We start from the raw sequence: 18,427 nt of genomic DNA, 5'->3' as shown, positions 1-18,427 counted from the left end.
GGGATGGTTAACACCATTAATATTATAACTGATAACATTCAGAGTAGTCATAAGTGATATTTGTACCAGTAGAAAGAAAATAATATTTTTTGCAGAGTGCCGTAGAACCTGAACAACTAACAAGAGAACAAAACATGTCTAACCACGATAAATATACATAGACTTCCAATAATCCAGTGGTTGGCCCTTGAAAACTAAACAAGAAAACAATAGCAAGAAGGGCTTCCCACTCCCGATGACTACTGGGCAGAGAGCAATAGCTCCCTGGGCCAAGTGCACTAAGTGCAGTTGCGACTGGCCTCCAGGAAATCCCAGGGTTGTGCTCGAGTCGCAATATAAGCCGAGTTCTCATCAGAATAGGTAGAAATCTTTGCCTTAACCCCCACAAAGCTCCCAGTATTCAAAATACTAGTGTACTTATTAAATCTTAGCCGAAAAGAAATAAGCATCTTTCAATTACCTGATAAATGACATCTCCCACTGCAACTTATTGTCTCTGCAAATGTCCACCTACATCTGTTATTCTGTCTGGCCTTTTTTTTACTCACAGTCCGTGAGCACTGACTCCCTGTTGCCTCCATTGATAATGGTTCTTATGTCTGCCGTGGACAGTTGCTGTTTCTTCCTCCGTCCACCTTGAGTAGACCATCCTTCTTGAACCAACTGTCTCTCCAATATGTCCCGGTCCTCCATCCCTGTCTCTACACCCAGCTCTTCAAGCGTTGACTGTGCCTCCAATAGTGAGGGGAACTGCTTCGTACCTGAGTCCAAATAGAGTCTCAGCTGGGCTGGGTACGGTGACTGGGCTCTGATGTTTTTCTCCTTCAGCTTTTTTATCACTTCACGAACCTTTTTTCTTTTCCTCTGCACTTCAGCTGAGTAATCTTGATCAAAGTAGATCTTATGACCCTGGTACTGCGCATTCCGTTGCTTCCACGCCTGTTGCAAAACTGTCTGCTTCACCTTAAAGTCCAAAAAACGCACTATTATTGACCGCGGGGGCGCCGCGGCGTCTTTAGGCTTTGGACCGAGAGCTCTGTGCGTTCTCTCAAGTTTAATATCAGTCCCTTCTTGCAGCTCCAATGAATTTTTCAAAAAGTCTGTCACAAATGTCATCATGTCATCTTTCTCAGCCCCTTCTGGTATACCATACAGCCTTATATTATTTCGCCGGAGCCTGTTTTCCATGTCATCGCATTTGAGAGCGAGATTAGCTTCCCTCCGTAGCAAGTAGCTCAATACTCTCTCGTGCTGCATACATCTGTCCTCGGTAGCACCTATTCTTTCCTCAGTGTCGGTCAGTCTTCTATCCAGTCCCTCCGTCCTTTGTTTTAACTCGTCCATGGTAGACTCAAGCCTAGTAAGAGAAGCTTTCATGTCACGAAAGGAATCAATATTTTCCTGTCGCAGTTTACGAAGCTCCGCTAGCATCTCCAGTTCAGGATTAGCCTCCCCACTGCTTTTCAATGGTGTAGCTTCAGCTAGCGTTAGCTGCTTAGGGCCTGCTTTGCCGTCTTCATTTTTTCCACCTTTCACGTCTCTTCGCGTAGTTTTCTGGGTCGAACTCATAACTGCAGTTTCCCTGTCTTGTAATCTCGTGATCATTTATCGGTATTATACTTTTATTCGGCTATTTTTAATGGGTCAATCGGAGCTAAAGTTTACCTGCCTGTCTCGGCCATGACGTAGGCGGAAGTCTCCCATAAACACATTTATAGCGTTTTTTCTGGTTGGCTTTTATCCTTTGTGTCTTAGCTTTGACCGACCAGAATCTCTGTGCTGCAGTTCTGCTCAGAATCTGAATGGATTTATAATGTGGTAAAATCTCAGTTGGCTGTGTGAGGGTGGAGGAGGAGGAAAAGGAGGAGGAGGGGACAGTAATGACTTCCAGCTGCCTGAGGCCGAACAGAAAAGGATGTTTGATTTCTATTCAGTCAGAAACAGAACCTGACTGGCAGCATCTGACGTGGTTGACTGCAGGGGTGCCCAAAGTTGGTTCTCGAGGGATGCTGTCCTGCAGATTTTCCAATGTTTCCTGCTTCCACACACCTGACTCAAATTAAATAGAACCAACAGCTTATTAAATTTTGCACATTGACTCATCAATTTGAGTCAGGTGGTTTTGGAGCAGGGACACATCAAAAACCTGCAGGATTGTGGCCCTTGAGGACCGGAGCTGGACACCCCTGGTTTACTGCCTGTGTTAAGACCCAGATTGTTGTGTGGCAGGTTGTTGTTCTTGAGGCCTGCCCGGTGACTTCAGAGGAGAAATCTTTTAGTTTTTCTTTGATGTCAGATGTGACATAAAGGGAATCCAAATAAATAATAACAAACATGTAAACTTGAAAACAAATGTACAAGAGAAAAATGTTGATTTTAGGAAATAACTGAGTTCCTCTCACTGCGGACACATAAATCTGTTCTACATAAACTTGTGTGGGACCATCCAAAGAGAATATTGATAAGATGTTATCAAAGAAAAATTTAGAGATAAACTCCAGATCTTCACCAATGTTTGAATTCAGCTATACCAGATGATCCTAGATTTTTATTCTGAGCAGAGAATCTGTCCTGAGGAGCAAAAAATGATTTTTTTTTTCCTCTTAATCCCATATATAACACTGGTAGGAAGTAATGACGTGTTTAGAGAAGAGTTTTCTGGACAGATGATGATAGTAATGATGAAGCTTAAGATTCCCAGCTCCTTCCAGACTCTCAGGCTTTTTCTGGAGATTTCTCTATCTGAATTCCAAGGCTACAGATGAGAAAAACTTCTAAAGGAACTAAAATAAACTAAGAGGAAGGTGGCGGTGGTAGAACCAAGCCAAGTGACAAAAGCAAAGTGAGGGTTAACCAGAGCCACAGATATGCTGTCCACCCCCAGTGACTCTACTTAGATTGGCCTCCCTGCTGCAGAACGACCAAAGGGTTCGCTCCTTCTCTGTCATTGGTTACTGTGTCTGAAGAGGTCGTTCCTCCTCCTCCCTGGGATCCTGGGTTCGAAGGGGTTGCTCCTCCTCCTTCTCCATTGCCTCCTGTGTCTGAAGGAGTTACTCCTCCTCCTCCCTTGGTTCCTCTGTCCTTCTTCTCCCTTGGTACGTTTTTCTGAAGGGGTTGCTCCATCTCTGCACTTGGTTCCTGTGTCCGAAGGAGTCGCTCCACCGCCTGTCTTTCTTCCTGTCACTGAAGGGGTTACACTTCCTCTTCCCTTGGTTTCTGTGTCCAAAGGGGTCACTCCACGTCATACCTTGCTTCTTGTCTCCGAAGCAGTCGTTCCTCCTTCTCCCTTGGTTCCCTTTTTCCGAAGGGTTCACTCCTCCTCCCTTTTGGTTCCTGTGTCGAAATGGTTTGCTCTTCCTCCTTCATTGGTTCTGTGTCCAAAGAGGTCGCTCCTCCCACTCCCTATGTTCCTGTTCCCGAAGTGGTCATTCCTCCTCCCTTGGTTCCTGTGTCCGGGGGGGGTGTCTCTGCTTCTCCTGCCTTGGTCCCTGCATCTGAAGGGTCGCTCCTCCATCTCCCATTATTTCTATGTCCAAAGGGACTGCTACTTCTTCTCCTTTGGTTACTGTGTGCGACGGGGTCGCTTCCTTCTCTTTCCTTGATTCCTTTTTCTGAATCACAATTTAAGAAGAAATGGAAACCCTTCTTACTTTTATATCTCCCTATGTTCATTGAATTGTTAAAAAATAATAATATAAATATATATTTTTTTAAATCTTTTTTTAATCTACATTAAAATATACCTTAAACTCTGTCAAAGCACTTTCTTGAAACTTGGACAGAGTTCAGATACGTATTTTTTCTCAAGAACATGTCATAGCACCCATTGATAGAAATCATCAATTTGCACCTTAAACCACTGACAAAGCTTTTCAGAAATAGAGCAGAAGAGGAGTCGTTGCAGTTGAGAACCTTTTTATTGAACTTGTGTTTAAATTTAATATCCCTCGCTCTCATTGCTTTAGATTCTGTCTATGTCTTCATGTGCAGTGAACAGCTGACCGGGTTATTTCCATGGTAGGGTGGGGTAGTGTAAGCGGCGGTGTCCGTGTCTTTGAATTCCACATGTTGTTTACATTTACGTACTTTCTCACCAGCTTAATCAGCTGTTCATTAAAACTACCTGTTCAACTTCTCATCAGGGAAAATGTGGAAGCCACAACCTTTAAGGTATCCTAACATGCATGTTTTTGGACTGTGAAAGGAAACTAGAGTATCTGGAGAGAACCTACATGTTAGGATGACACAGGGAGGACATGCAAACTCTCCAGCTGAGGTTCAAACCAGGAACCTGCTTAATGTGAGGTGACCGTAGTAACCGCCACATGATCGTGCAGCCTCTATGGTTAAAATATTAGAAACATTAATTCCAGAGGAAAATTGCTGCATTAAAGTTCTTCTTGAAACAGCTTGATACAATAAGAAAAAAGAAGAAAATAGAAAAATAAACTCCAATTAGAAAGTAGGGTAAGGTACTGAATTAAATGAAAATATAAATACTACAATAAAAACATTAAAAATTAATTATGTACAACATTCACAACAGATTAGGATTCCAGATCTACGTGCTGAGTTCTGGAGCTTGATGTACACAAGGACGAAGTCTGATGATAAACATCCCTCTGAGGTTGTCCAGCATGTTGAGGAGACAATGTTAAAGCTCTGTTCAGTGTTGTCCTAGACATTATGTGTCCTCACCACTGTCAGAGTCCAGCTCCACAACATGAATTTATGTGTCAACTGTCTTCAGTCTGCTGCCCAGAAAATACCCTGAACATCATCCGGAAGACGTGGAACTTCAGCTGTCTCAGAAAACAGAGACAGCTCTGTTTTGCTACTACAGACTGGGATGTGTTTAAAGTTGCAGCCTCTCTGGAGGACTCTTCTGTTAGTATACACGATTATGCTGACTATGTGACGTGGTACATCAGCACTTCTGTGGATAACATTGTACCCACCATACAAGTCAGGAGGTTTCCCAACCAGAAGCCCTGGATAAGCATGTAGGTACACCACATGCTATGTACTCACTCTACAGGATTTACATCTGGCAGCAAGACTGAGTATAAATGTGAAGTCCTGGCTGAGAAAGACAATTACAGCTGCCAAGAGCCAGTATAGATAGAAGCTGGACGGCTTCTGTTCCACTGCTGACTCCAGGCGCATGTGGCAGGTCTGCAGCACATCAGACTACAGGACCATCAGACCCCTGCTCTACACCCTGTTCACTCATGATTGTGTGGCTTCCTATAAGGGCAACACCACTGTGATAGGACACAACACTGGCAGGGACGAAGCAGCCTACAGGAGGGAGGAGACCTCTCTGGTGTCATGGTGTGAGGACAACAACCTCGCCCCCAACACCGACAAGACCAAGGAGATGGTAGTGGACATGAGGAAGGAGAGGAACCCTCACCCGCCACTGCTTATTCGCGGGTTGGAGGTTGAGAGGGTGAGCAGCTTTAAAAATCTGGGGTCCACATCAGCGAGGACCTCACCTGGACACTCAACACCACACAGCTGGTGAAGAGAGCTCAGTAGCAGCTCTACTTCCATCATAAAAGTCCAAGTCGATTCTCAAGTCAGTTTTAGTTGTGCTGAGTAATCTGCCATCCGGTCTGCTTAGGGATGCATTATAGTATCCAAGGAATTTAAAATCTGTACTCAGCCTTTATCTACCAGCATTTAGTAACAGCTGAGATCTGTAGCTTAAACTGACCAATGCTCTGTCCCTCTCCTCTGGATGATTGCTTTGCACCTGATCCACATGACAGCTTGTTTTCAAGTTCTGTACAAGCCTCTTAATGAGCCATCATTAATCTAAGTCAGGTGTGTTGCAGTAAGTAAACATATAAAACCTGCAGGACAGGGACTCCCCAGCCCCACAGTTAGTGATCCCTGCACTAGTGCATCACAAAAATTGTGACATTTCTTTTAAATGGCTTAAAATAAGGGTGTGAGATGAGAAAAGAAAATAATCATTATAAACTTTTCAAAAATGGGTAAATAACAAACAAAACAACAACAACAACAAAAAACAAAAAAAAAAACTCCAGGTCCAATAATTATTCCTTACTTTCTTAAATCAGCTGCAGCTCTACTTCACTAATAAACAGACCCAGTAAAATCGTCTTTTTTCAGTGGATTTTGGTCCCAGTTTTATGTCTTCATGGCAAAGTCACAGTTTATAGAAACAGTTAAAAAAATGTCTCCTTCTTCTGAACACATTCAGTGGAGCCACTCAGATGGTAACGTTTACACCGCTGTGGCTCCAAACTTGTTGTAGCAACAAGGCCATGAAGCTGGATTTTCTCTTATCAGGTAACTTTGGGAATAACCTGGTGTTTTCCGTCAACTGTCTGGTGAGTTGTTACTGGTTAGACTGGTGAGTTGTTACTGATTAGACTGGTGAGTTGTTACTAGTTAGACTGGTGAGTTGTTACTGATTACACTGGTGAGTTGTTACTAGTTAGACTGGTGAGTTGTTACTAGTTAGACTGGTGAGTTGTTACTGGTTGGATTAGACACTGACTGGTTAGTTTTAGCTTTGAATGAATGTGTTGCTGGAATTCACCATCAGGTTAAAGGTTAAATTAAACTGTTTTTAACTTTTTGTGTTACATGTTGTGAGTCACTTTGGAGGGTTGATTGTGTTGCTCAGAGGCACTAAAGCACTAACTACAGTGTATTTTCAGTTGTGTGTGTCCAGAGTTTGATTCTCACAGACAGACAGAAACACAGCTGGGATTCCTCCTCATCACCACAAAATTGTGAGGAGAAGAAGCAGGAGTGTATTGCATTCAGGGACCTCTGTTTACATTAACATCAGGAATGTTAACAGTGATCTCATCCACCTCCTACTTTATTCTCTTTGAATACGAACAAGCTAAAAGCACATGAACAGAACTGTGCTGAGGGCAGGTAGCCTCTGCATACAGGATGGCTGCTCTGCCAGGTGAGATAAACCCTAAACACACCCTCCATAAAACAAGGAATCAGAGTGTCTTTTGCTTTCACTCTATTACTGATCACACCTGCAGCACATGAACACCTCCTGATTGCTGGTCTCTCTTCACTCTGATGTGTCTCATAGTTCTGGGGATCCATAGGACTCAGCGGTGTTCTGGTTCTGTTCTGGTTGTGAGATTATTCATAAAGACAACATGTTTCATCATGAACGAAGACGATTTGTTTTTATTAAATGTTTAAGGTGCTTTTAAAGCAGAAAAGGAGGAAGAAGACGGGGAGAAACATGGATAATGGGTTTGGCTTTTTTGTTTTCATTGTTAATGTTTGTTGTTTCACCTGAACCTGCAGCTGCAGCAATCTGACTGGTGCTAGAAAATAGATTTACAAAACAATCTCATAAAATAAAAAAAAGGGTTACAGTGGGTGGTCTGGCTTTCTGCCTAGAGAGGGTGGGCCATCACATGAGAGATGGGTTCTGATAAAGAGTGTTTCCATTTGAACGTCATTATTATTATTATTATTATTATTATTATTATTTAGTTTGTTCAGCCTTAATCTAGTCAATAATAATAAAAAAAACTGTTAAATTAAACCAGCAATTTTTTACCATCAGATGAACTTTGTGGATAATTATTGATCATCGGAACAAAATATTTTTTGTTCAGCAGGAAACTGAAAAATGATGAATGTTGACTTCACTGACTGCAGGTTTTATCAGTTTCAGTATGAATGTTAAACAGCAGCTGTAAAGATGGATGCTTACATAGCCAAATATTCACCATCATTTACAGAATGGATGTTCACCACCAGCTGACCCAGACGGCCCAGTTTGACCACTTCTCCATCTGCTGAACGATCCAATGAACATGTGGAGGATGAGGTGTATTGTGGGTAATCATGGTGCCACTTTTCAGTTTCTGAGGCATTAAAAATTTAAACTTATTGATATTATTATTATTATTATTATTTTAGGTAGTAATCGTAGTAGTAGTAGAAGTGGTAGTATTTAAACTACTTTCTCGTCTACATGTTTATCTGTTTGTTTATATTGTTTGAATAATTTTGTTTTTGCTTGTTTGTTGTTGGTGTTTTTGTTTACTCTGGTCTGTTCAGGCCTTCTCTTCTCCTCCATGCAGGCACGGCGCCAGGATTTTTTTTCTCCTGGTGCTAATGAGGGACTTGACCAATACGTGGGGGTGCTAAGAAAATAACAGATTTCCATGACTTAGGTAACTTTATACATAGGTTATCGATTTTTTCAATAAAAGTGGCTAAGATACACAGCAATTTAACTGAATTAGCCAAAGAACATTCAGCAAAATAACCAGGCCTACAACGAGCCACAAAGCAACGGCAAAAATGTTTTCACGTGGAAAGGTGCAAGATTCAGCACCAGACAGCGACCATGTGATAAACAAGCAACACATACAGAATGCAACAAACGCATTTATTCTACATGCATAATTAATGAAATCAACTATGCATTGCTTTTATTGCCTCGGATCACAACATAACTTAAGAAATTAAACTGATTGCGAGATAAATTTAACATACTACACAGTGCAGGCGCAACGAGAAGTGCAAACAATTTGTATCTAATGATTCGGACCACAACATGGTAAAAAATGGAGATAATAATACCAAAGCCACAGCGAGAAGTGCAACACTCCGTACCTGTTAATTAGGCACACACGAAGAAGAGCGTAAAATGAACTGGCTCATCACAGTATGGATGATTATAGAACAATACTGCAAACAAAAATACATGCCACGTTCTGCGCATTCGTTACAATGTAACAATGTCACGTCATCACATCAAATCTGTCACAATCAGTCTATGATCGCAACGTCAGGAAAAAAACTCACCAGAGTTGTTTTACAGGAGGACGATGCGTCTATTGTTATGGTTAAGTGCAAACGAGTCTATAATCTTCTGGACATCAAGGGCCTTGGTTCTTTCTGCGTGTATGGACAGGCAGGCAAGATTGCTGAGTCGGGGGTTTGCCATTCTGTTTCTCAGGTAGGTTTTTATGCGCCGCATGCAGGAAAAACTGCGCTCACATGAAGCAGAGGTGACAGGCAGTGTAACGGATATGCGCAACAGTTTGTAGATGTCCTCAAATGAGTCTTTGTAAGGTTTAAGCATGGACAGAAATTCCAGTGTGTTGCAGACTGTTTTTAAACTAATACATTCCTTTATTATAATATTATTATATATAAATTCATAATTATATTTTTTATAATCTAATTTCTTGGGGGGGCTTAATGGGGCTACACAGATTTATCACGGGGCTGTAGCACCCCCTAGCCCCGGTGTGGCGCCGTGGATGCCTCCATGACCCTACTGGAACACCACAACTCCCAGTCTGAGGTCTGCTGCTGCTTCTGGTCTGTTTACTTGTTTACTTTTACTCAGTCTGTTTTTTTTATGTACACGCTGATTAAAAGCCGCGATCAGCTGCAGGACTGGACCTTTAAGACGCCCCAGTGTTTCATCATCGGACCGAGTTCTGATTCAGGTGTGGCTGTGGAGCGCGCGGCTCTGGTTTCTCCTCCGGGAGGGGCGGGGACAGTTGGGGTGATGAAGAGGAGGAGCAGCTGAGCTTGGTTCAGACTGTCGCAACTTTTTCTTTTCTTTGTTTCACACAGGTTCTGATCCAACCAGGACCCCGCAGAACTGGAGCGCAGCGGGACTAAAAGCCGACTAAGGGCGGACTAAAGGCGGAGCAGCTCAGTCTGGATCCGAACCCGGGACATGAGACGGTAGGACGGACGGACTATATGGACATTTTCTTTAAGTCGTTGTTTTGTTTCCATGGAAACGGGAGCTTTTCCACCTGCTGAGGACATGATCAGCTTCTGATCAAGGATCGATTTTTATTATTGGTCTGTATTGATCGGGATGGCCGCGTTCTCGCTGCTGCTGCTCGTGCTCTGGACCAGTGGACACGCCAAGAGCACGTTCCCGCTGCGACCCTCTTACAGTCTGTATACCGGCGGGCACGCGCATGCTGCACGCGCTGCCAGCAGCAGACACAGGTAAGATGACGCGACCTGCGTGAAGCTGGGAAACCTCCTCCCCCCCACCCCATATATATATTGTAAGTAGTTCTAATTAATACTTGGGTTGTAACTGATACTTTTTGCTGCCTCTTTGCCAGGACTCTCTTGCAAAAGAGGTTTTTAATCTCAGTGGAACTTCCTGGTTGAATAAAGGTTGAATAAAAAATAATAAATAAAAAAGTATATATATTTACACTTAGTACACGCGTGTAACAGAACAAAGTTGCATTGCGTGAGGCCCAACACAGAATTCCATATTAGAAAATGTTAGGGAAATTCAACTTTCAGGAAAAATTCACAGATAATGTATGTTGATGCTGCACTGATGTCATGACTGCAGGACATTTGGGTAGAATCATGTGACAGTTCTTACTTCATTCATTGCAATTTATTGAGATAAAATCAATGGTGGGTAAACCAGTCGGTAACTTTCCCAGTAGTAGGGGTGGTCTGGGTCTGATGATGTTAACATATGAAGAGCTGAACATTTAAAGCTTCATTCAGTGTTCAGAATTTTTTGGGATTGTTTTGGGGTTAATTATCCAGTTAGAGAACCGCATGTTGTAAAATAATTACATTGCTGGTGTGGGCTCTGTCGTTGGCACCTTCTCTCTACAAACCAGTTGAGGCCGTGAAGCGGGTCACACCCACTGTGTACTGCTCAGGTAAAGCTGATAGAGGCGGTTTCAGCTGGTTGCAATCAAGCAAAGTGAGCTCAGCTGTGTCAGCTGCAGGTACTTTACCACACATGGTGAGCTGAAGCATCAGCGAGGCGTCAGCCATTGTGTCAGCCCACGTCGGGTTAAGACCACAAAGGGTAAAGATCTGCGAGTCTACCTGCACAAGTCCACCGAGCAAGGGCACGACCTTAAACCTCCTCACTACTAAATCAACGCACAATGTGCTTCAAACCATCCCTGTCAGACATGGTACAGACCAAGGCGTGTCACCAATAGACACCACAATCCACAAAACCCGTCCTTTCCAGTGGCATGCATCTGCCACATCCTCTGTTATCTTCGGTCTCTGGAACTGTCAGTCTGCAGTGAACAAAACAGAATTCATCAGTTCATTGATAAATCTCTCAGACATTCAGGTCCTAGCCCTGACTGAAACCTGGATCCGTCCAGAAAACACAGCTACACCAGCTGCCCTTTCTGTCAATACAGAATTTACCCAAACGCCTCGCTCAGCTGGACGAGGAGGTGAAACGGGCATTCTTATTTCTACAAAGTGGAACTTTACCTCTCCGTCCTATAACTACCTGCTCATCACCTGAGTATCACCAGTAAAGGTCTCTACACCCATCACTGCATACATTCTGGTCATGTACCGCCTCCGGGTTGCAGTATAGATGAGTTTGTCTCTGAAATGGACATGATTGTCTCTGAAATGGACATGATTCTCTCTGACATTCCTGATGATGGCACACCACTAACTGTCATGGGAGACATGAACATTCACATTGGCAAACCACAGCAACTGGTTCAAACTGGTTCAGACTCCTCCAACACACAAAGCTGGTAATACTCTTGACTTGGTTCTGACCAGAAACTGCTCCACAGCCCACCTGTCCGTCACCCCGCTGCACCTCTCAGACCACTTCCTGGTTAAATTCTGTGTGTCTTCCTTCCTCATGTCACTCAAGCGGCTCCTAAAATGGCGTCCTACCGCAGAAACCTGAGATCCCTCAGACCTACACAGCTGTCTGATGAGGTTTACTCTACCCTCCCTTCCCACTCAGACTTCTCCTTACTGTTTGTTAATGAGGCTACAGAAACACTCTGCTCCTCTCTCGCCTCCTCTCTGGACAAACTCTGTCCTGTGGTGTCAAAACCAGCCAGACAAAACCCTCCCAGTCCATGGCTCACAGAGGTTCTGAGGGATCACAGAGCCGGACTCGGGGCTGCAGAAAGAAAGTGGCACAAATCAAAAGAGCACACTGACTTGTCTGAGTACCAGAAAAAACCTGAAAATTTCACATCCAGCCTAAAGGCGGCCAAGATAGCCTTTTATCAGAACAAGATCCGCAATGCTCCCAGCACACGACATGTTCATGGTGTTTAACTCTCTTCTATCTCCACCACCTGCTCAGCCTCCCACTGTGCTGACTGCAGAAATGTTTGCTTCCTACTTCACTGAAAAGGTCGCTACCATCAGTAACCAATTCACTGAGCCGGACCAACTCAGCCTTACCAAACCAGCTACTGGTGCCTCATTCTGCTCCTTCCGCTCTCTAAATGAGGACCAAGTCTCTAAACTTCTAGTCAACTCAAAACCCACAAGCTGTCCTCTTGATCCTGTTCCCTCTGACATCCTGCAGAGCATTTTACCTACAGTCAAAACTGCAGTAACTCATATTATCAACTCCTCTCTTAAATCCGGTGTCTTTCCCTCTGCCTTCAAGCAAGCTCGGGTTACCCGCTGCTGAAGAAACCCACACTCAACCCAGCCCAGGTTCAAAAACTACCGGCCGGTCTCACTGCTTCCATTCATGTCTAAACTACTAGAGCGTGCCGTCTTCAGTCAGGTCTCACAGTTCCTCCAAGACAACAACCTGTTAGATCCATATCAGTCTGGCTATAGGCAAGGCCGCTCTACTGAACCTGCTCTCCTGTCAGTTACTGATTCCCTACGGGTTGCCAGATCCGCTGGTCAGTCCTCAGTCCTGATACTGCTGGACCTGTCTGCTGCCTTTGACACGGTCAACCATCATATACTGTTCTCCAAACTCTTGGAGCTTGGCATCTCGGGATCTGTCCTCTCGTGGTTTACATCCTACCTCACAGGAAGATCCTTCAGAGTATCTTGGCGAGGGGGCGTGTCCAGACCACAAGGGCAGAAAACAGGGGTGCCTCAGGGCTCGGTGTTTGGCCCTCTTCTCTTTTCACTATACACCTCCTCACTCGGTGCATCATTAGCTCTCATGGTTTCTCCTACCACTGCTATGCAGATGACAATCAGCTTTTCCTTTCTTTCCCACCTGACGACACAACATCTCAATGTGAATATCAGCATGTTGCTGATATCTCCGCATGGATGAAGGATCGCCACCTTCAGCTAAATCTGTCCAAGACCGAGCTTATTGTCTTTCCAGCCAATCCTTCCTTACCGCCACAGATAAGCGTGCAGCTTTATAAGCCCTTATGGGTTTTCTGCCTCTCCCTGCAGTTGTACTGTTTTTTATATAAATAATCATTGTATTATGTCTTTTAACATGTGCTAAATAAATAAAACAAAACAAAAACAAAACAGCTTGACTCCATCACGCTTGTGCCTACGTCTTCTACCAGGAAACTTGGTGTCATGGTAGACAACCAGCTGACCTTTAAGGACCATGTTGCCTTGGTTGCTCGATCTTGCCGATTTGCTCTCTACAACATCAGGAGGATCAGACCCTACCCGACTGAACACACGACCCAGCTCCTGGTCCAGGCTCTGGTCATTTCACGCATTGACTACTGCAACTCCTTACTGGCTGGCCTGCCTGCATGCTCAGTTAAACATCTGCAGATGATCCAGAGCGCAGCAGCACATCTGGTCTTCAACCAGCCCAAAAGAGCTCATGTCACTCCGCTGCTAATCGCTCTCCACTGGCTTCCAGTTGCAGCTCATCAGATTCAAAGCTCTGCTTCTGGCTTACAAAACAATAACCCAAACGGCTCCGGTCTACCTCCACTCCTTAATCCAGAGCTACACTCCCTCTCCACAGTTACGCTCTGCCAGTGAAAGACTCCTAGTGCTCCCACCACAAGGTGGCGCCACATCAGTAGCTAGAATCTTCTCCTCTGTTGTTCCCCGGTGGTGGAACCATCTACCAAACTCTGTCCGATCCACAGAGTCCTTATCCACTTTAAAAAGCAAGCTAAAGACTCAGTTGTTTAAGGAGCATTTCCACACTTAGCTTAACTCTTCTACTCAGAATGAGGTAGAAAGATTTGTCCAGATCTTTGGCTCAGCTCAGCACTGAAGAAGCTGCTGCACTTACGCCCAAGATGATGTTATGGGATGAAATCGTGATCTTGTATTTAAACAAAGGACTAAAAAAAAAAAAAAGAAGGAAAAAACAAAAAAGCATTGTCTTGATAGCACCTGAGGTCACAGCAGTCTGACTACCACTTATTTGATGACGTCCCATCTTGTTTGAATTCTTGCTTGTGGTGTTCTTACTCTCAAATGTAAGTTGCTTTGGATAAAAGTGTCTGATAAATAACTGTAGAATAGAATAGATGAAACCTTGCATGTTGTCCATAAGTCCATTGAGACTATTTTTAGTCCACCATAAGCCCGTTTTTAGTCCTTTTGTGAAATGTCTGAACAGTTTTTGCACTTTTTCATTGTTTAGGTAGCCTCATCGAGGTTACAAATGAGGCCAGCTATATCACACCCCTCAGCTACTCCCATGTGCATGGCTGGTTTCCACCAGGTTCAGCACATCACTCTCACTTAGCTACAGGAGTTGGTGGGTCACCTGAAGCCCTCAGGTTCACGTCATAATGCTGCTCCCCCATGCCTGTTGATAGAAGTTTTTTCTAATGTGGGCTCATCAGTTTTAACCATTTCAAACACGCATCATGCAACTGCTTCTCTAAAAAGCAGGGCTAGATGCAAATGTTCTTGCAAAATTTAGGCCAATTTCCAAATTGTCTTTTTTTACCTAAAGCCTTGGAACAAATAGTTTATAATTAAATAATTTCACACCTAAATGAGCACAATGTTCTTGAGATTTTCAGTCCACTTTTAAAGTGATGCACAGAACTGAATCAGCACTTTAAAGAGTTTTTAATGACATTTATCTATCGTGTGATTCTGAGAACTGTGTGGTTCTTATTCTACTGGATTTAACTGCTGCCTTTGACACTGTTTATAGTGACATTTTAATCTTGTGTTGTGTGTGTTGTGTCTGCATAAAAGGTGTGGCTATGGAATGGTTCAGGTCCTATTTAAAAGCCTTCTCAGTTCGAAAACCGACCGTCGCTGCAAATTGTGCTTTAATATCGACCTTTTCAGCTGCATCGTGGGAATGTGATATACCTGGCTGTGGATAATTGCTAGGAACCCCAGTGGGGTAAGCACCTGTATGGGCCGCAGCAGTGCAGGGCTCCTCACTGTGTTGTGCTCCAAGGCTGTAGCTCTGTGCTCAGTTCCAGGAGGATCAGGAACCTAAAGTGTCTGATGAGCTGGTTGTCATCATGAGCCAGTAAAATCCTCTGTCTCTGAGCACGCGCTCTCTTCGTATTGCAATGTTTACAGTGTCCAATAATGCGTCTAACGCTGCTAATGCTGCTAATGCTGCTAATGCTGCTAACGCAGCCTTTTTTAGTTTTAACAGTGTTTCTGCACCACGTTGTGCAGCTTTTTTGTCTCCAATGTGCACATCACTCAGTCTAAAGACATTTATTTATACTAAGTTTCCCAACATCACCTCTAAATGTTGCTAAAGCACCAACAGCTGTGGAAACGTTTATGCCAACCATGAAGTTGGTGTGAGGCACATCACCTTTCCACGGTCATTTCACTCTGATGCATCTGAACTTTTTTGTGACAAGGAATGACAACAAGGAAATGACAGTGAGGATCTGGCAGGGAGCAAATGAAACCAGGGGATGCAACTACAAAGGAAGTGACCACTCAACAAAGAACACGTAAAGTAGGTGTAATGTGGACCGGAAGTAAAACCAACTGAAACACGGAACAAGTGCTACAAATCAAACAGGAAATCACTAAATCAAAACATAAGGACCCAGAACTTCCTGGCTATGATGCTGAAGTAATTTATCCTGTTTCTCCTGATCGTAGTATTAGTCTTTCTTTTTTTCTCCACCTGTTTTTTCTGTTTAGCTTCTTCTTGGATTTATCTGCTTGTTCTTGAATTGTTTATTATTTGGCTGGAAAATTGTACAGAGGTCAACAGTAACAGATCTTTGACTTAAACCATAATATACCATTACCCTGAATATGTGTTCATATTCAGTATTGTTTCTGCAGCACATATGTTATAATGAAAGGGTTATTTCTTCATCAAATGCTGGAAACAGATAAACTTGTTAGTGCGTCCTTTTTCAGTTTTTCAAACAATGTTTTTGACCAGCATGCAAATAATACAGCTGTGATCTCTCTAGGTAAACTAGAATTAACTGAAATGACCTTCAATGTGAATTAATACTGGATATAAATGGTTATTGGTAAATGTATTAAACTGATTTAAAAGTTTAAAAGTTCATTTTGCAACATGCAGTGAAACATTTTCAGTTCAACATGAGTACATTTTTCAGTAAACCTGCAGATGAGATCTTTTATTGTTCTGAATCCCAGAAAAATAAATCAACAGAATTTATAAAAGCACAAAGCTGACTGGCAACATCAGCTGATTGTTTCACCACAATAACACATGAGAAACATATTAGTCATTTAAAGAACAAAGCTGTCATGTGACCAGGATATGGAAGGCCATCCCATACCATGCTAACCTTATTTATAAAGCACTTTATAACAACCACAGATGAACAAAGTGCTGCAGACAAGTCATATAAAGATACAACATCTGATATAAGAACGGCTAAAAACAACACACTAAAACCAATTCAAACAAAAACAAATAAGATAAAATCTTTCTTGTTTATCTTGTTTAGGTTGAAATCAAAAGAAAAATGTGTTTTAAGATGAGTTTTAAAAGAGGACAGTGAAGGGGTCTGTGTAATGGGTTAAGGCAGATTATTACCATTACCATAGCTGTGGAGCAGCAATGAAGAAGGTCTCGTCTGAGCTTCCTGATCAGTGAAAACAAAATTTGCACTAAATTATTTCCACTAACGTCCATAATGATCATGTGGCTAATCAAAGATTTTCCTGAGTGTTTTAAATAGCTGAGAAGATGTTTTTTTTTTTGTTTTTTTTCCCCAACCTTTATTTAACCAGATAGAAAAAAACCCATTGAGATCATGATCTCTTTCACAAGGGTGACCTGGCCAAGAGGTCTGCAGCACGTCATAAAAAGACAAACAAAACAGTATGAGAACCAAAACAAAGAAACAAAACAAAATTAAAACATACAATATCACCAGAGCAATAGCATTTTCAAACATAGAATGCGTATACCGTCCAAGCAATTCAACAACAGACAACAAATTAAGATTTATAACACAGGCACTGTCCAAAAGTCTCACTCTGTCTGTCCTTTAATATAGATCGGAAAGCTCCAAGAGGAATAATTTCAAGAAGTTTCCATGTGTCCATGTTTCGCTCTACATTTTATGACCTGAATCACATCATTGTAGATGTTTGTCTTGTCAAGGAACTGGTGCGCCTTCGTGGTCACAAAGACTGTGAGCTGTGTGGTGGAAGATGGAGTGGAAACCTACGTGAAGCCTGAATATCATCCCTGCAGCTGGAGTAGTGGACAGTGCAGCCGGGTGGTGGTGTGAGTAAAAATGCTCCTCGATTACATAGACGTCAGATCCACCTGTCACTCATCCTGGTCTCTCTGCAGCTACCGGACCTACATGAGGCCACGCTACAAAGTGGCCTACAAAATGGTGACTGAGATGGAATGGAAGTGTTGCCATGGTTACAGTGGGGTGGACTGTAACCGTAGTCAAGTTGATAAAGGGGGAACCCAGAACCACATCAGTAGACCTCAGTCTGGACAGGGAGAAGGCACAAGTTTTGTACAAGGGACCGGGGATTCTGAAGGAAGCAGAACTGGATCCAGACAGACCGGTGGTCACAGTGGTGAGTTTAATTTTGTTTTAAATTTAAGTCATTGGGAGGGGGCCAGAAAAAAAATTTCTTATGAATATTTCAGAAGAGGCTTGTTGAAGTTTATGTGTCTTCCAGAACAACAGGACACTGAGAAGATTATACAGCTGGAGGAAAAGATCCAGAGGCTGACAAAGAGTTTGCTGGAACTTCAGTCCACCATAAACCAACGCTTTCAGCAGGAAGCCAATAAACCAGGCCTCAGTGGTGAAGGAGCTTCTTCTGGAGGAAGAAACCCTGCAGATGCAGCTCAGCCAGAGATAAAAGAGACAATTCACAGCATCCAAACCAAACTGGATCAGCTGGACAGTCGGACTCAGGTGACTCAGTGTTCAGATGGAGGAACATGATAATTCAGATTTCTGCTATCAGGCTTGTTTTATTCAAAAGAGAACAGGAAAAAAAATTTAGTTTTAAATTAAACTGAAGTAAATACAACTGATACTTTCATTAAAATACCCCATCTGGTTCAGATTACAGGTCAAGGTAGAATGATACAGAATGATCCAGGTTTCCGTCTTTATTACATCAATAACAAACAGTAAAAATGACAAAAACTAAAGATAAGTGAAATCCATATCTGGAGGACAGTGAAGTCCAGGTTTTATTGAACTGATGTATGATGAAGGTATCTTGT

General features: G+C 42.9%; 1 protein-coding gene across 2 annotated transcripts in view; it reads left to right on the top strand.

The window, feature by feature from the left end:
- Positions 1-9,471: 9,471 nt before the first annotated feature.
- LOC121643444 (EMILIN-1-like) overlaps positions 9,472-18,427 on the top strand; it is a 32,698-nt gene continuing 23,742 nt past the window's right edge. Inside the window, exons 1-5 of one of the 2 annotated variants that reach the window (XM_041990883.1) lie at positions 9,472-9,488; positions 9,619-10,008; positions 17,327-17,452; positions 17,522-17,763; positions 17,869-18,110. In XM_041990883.1, coding sequence (XP_041846817.1) covers positions 9,872-10,008; positions 17,327-17,452; positions 17,522-17,763; positions 17,869-18,110 — 747 coding nt within the window. In that variant the 5' untranslated portion in view covers positions 9,472-9,488; positions 9,619-9,871. Of the gene's footprint in view, positions 9,489-9,555; positions 10,009-17,326; positions 17,453-17,521; positions 17,764-17,868; positions 18,111-18,427 lie in introns of those variants that run through there. The other variant, XM_041990875.1, reaches the window with a different exon arrangement.

This window comes from Melanotaenia boesemani, chromosome 1 (assembly GCF_017639745.1).
Source record: "Melanotaenia boesemani isolate fMelBoe1 chromosome 1, fMelBoe1.pri, whole genome shotgun sequence".
In the NCBI taxonomy this organism is placed as follows: domain Eukaryota; kingdom Metazoa; phylum Chordata; class Actinopteri; order Atheriniformes; family Melanotaeniidae; genus Melanotaenia; species Melanotaenia boesemani.
The sequence above is the reverse complement of the archived record's forward strand: the minus strand, read 5'-3'. Positions and strand labels throughout refer to the sequence as shown.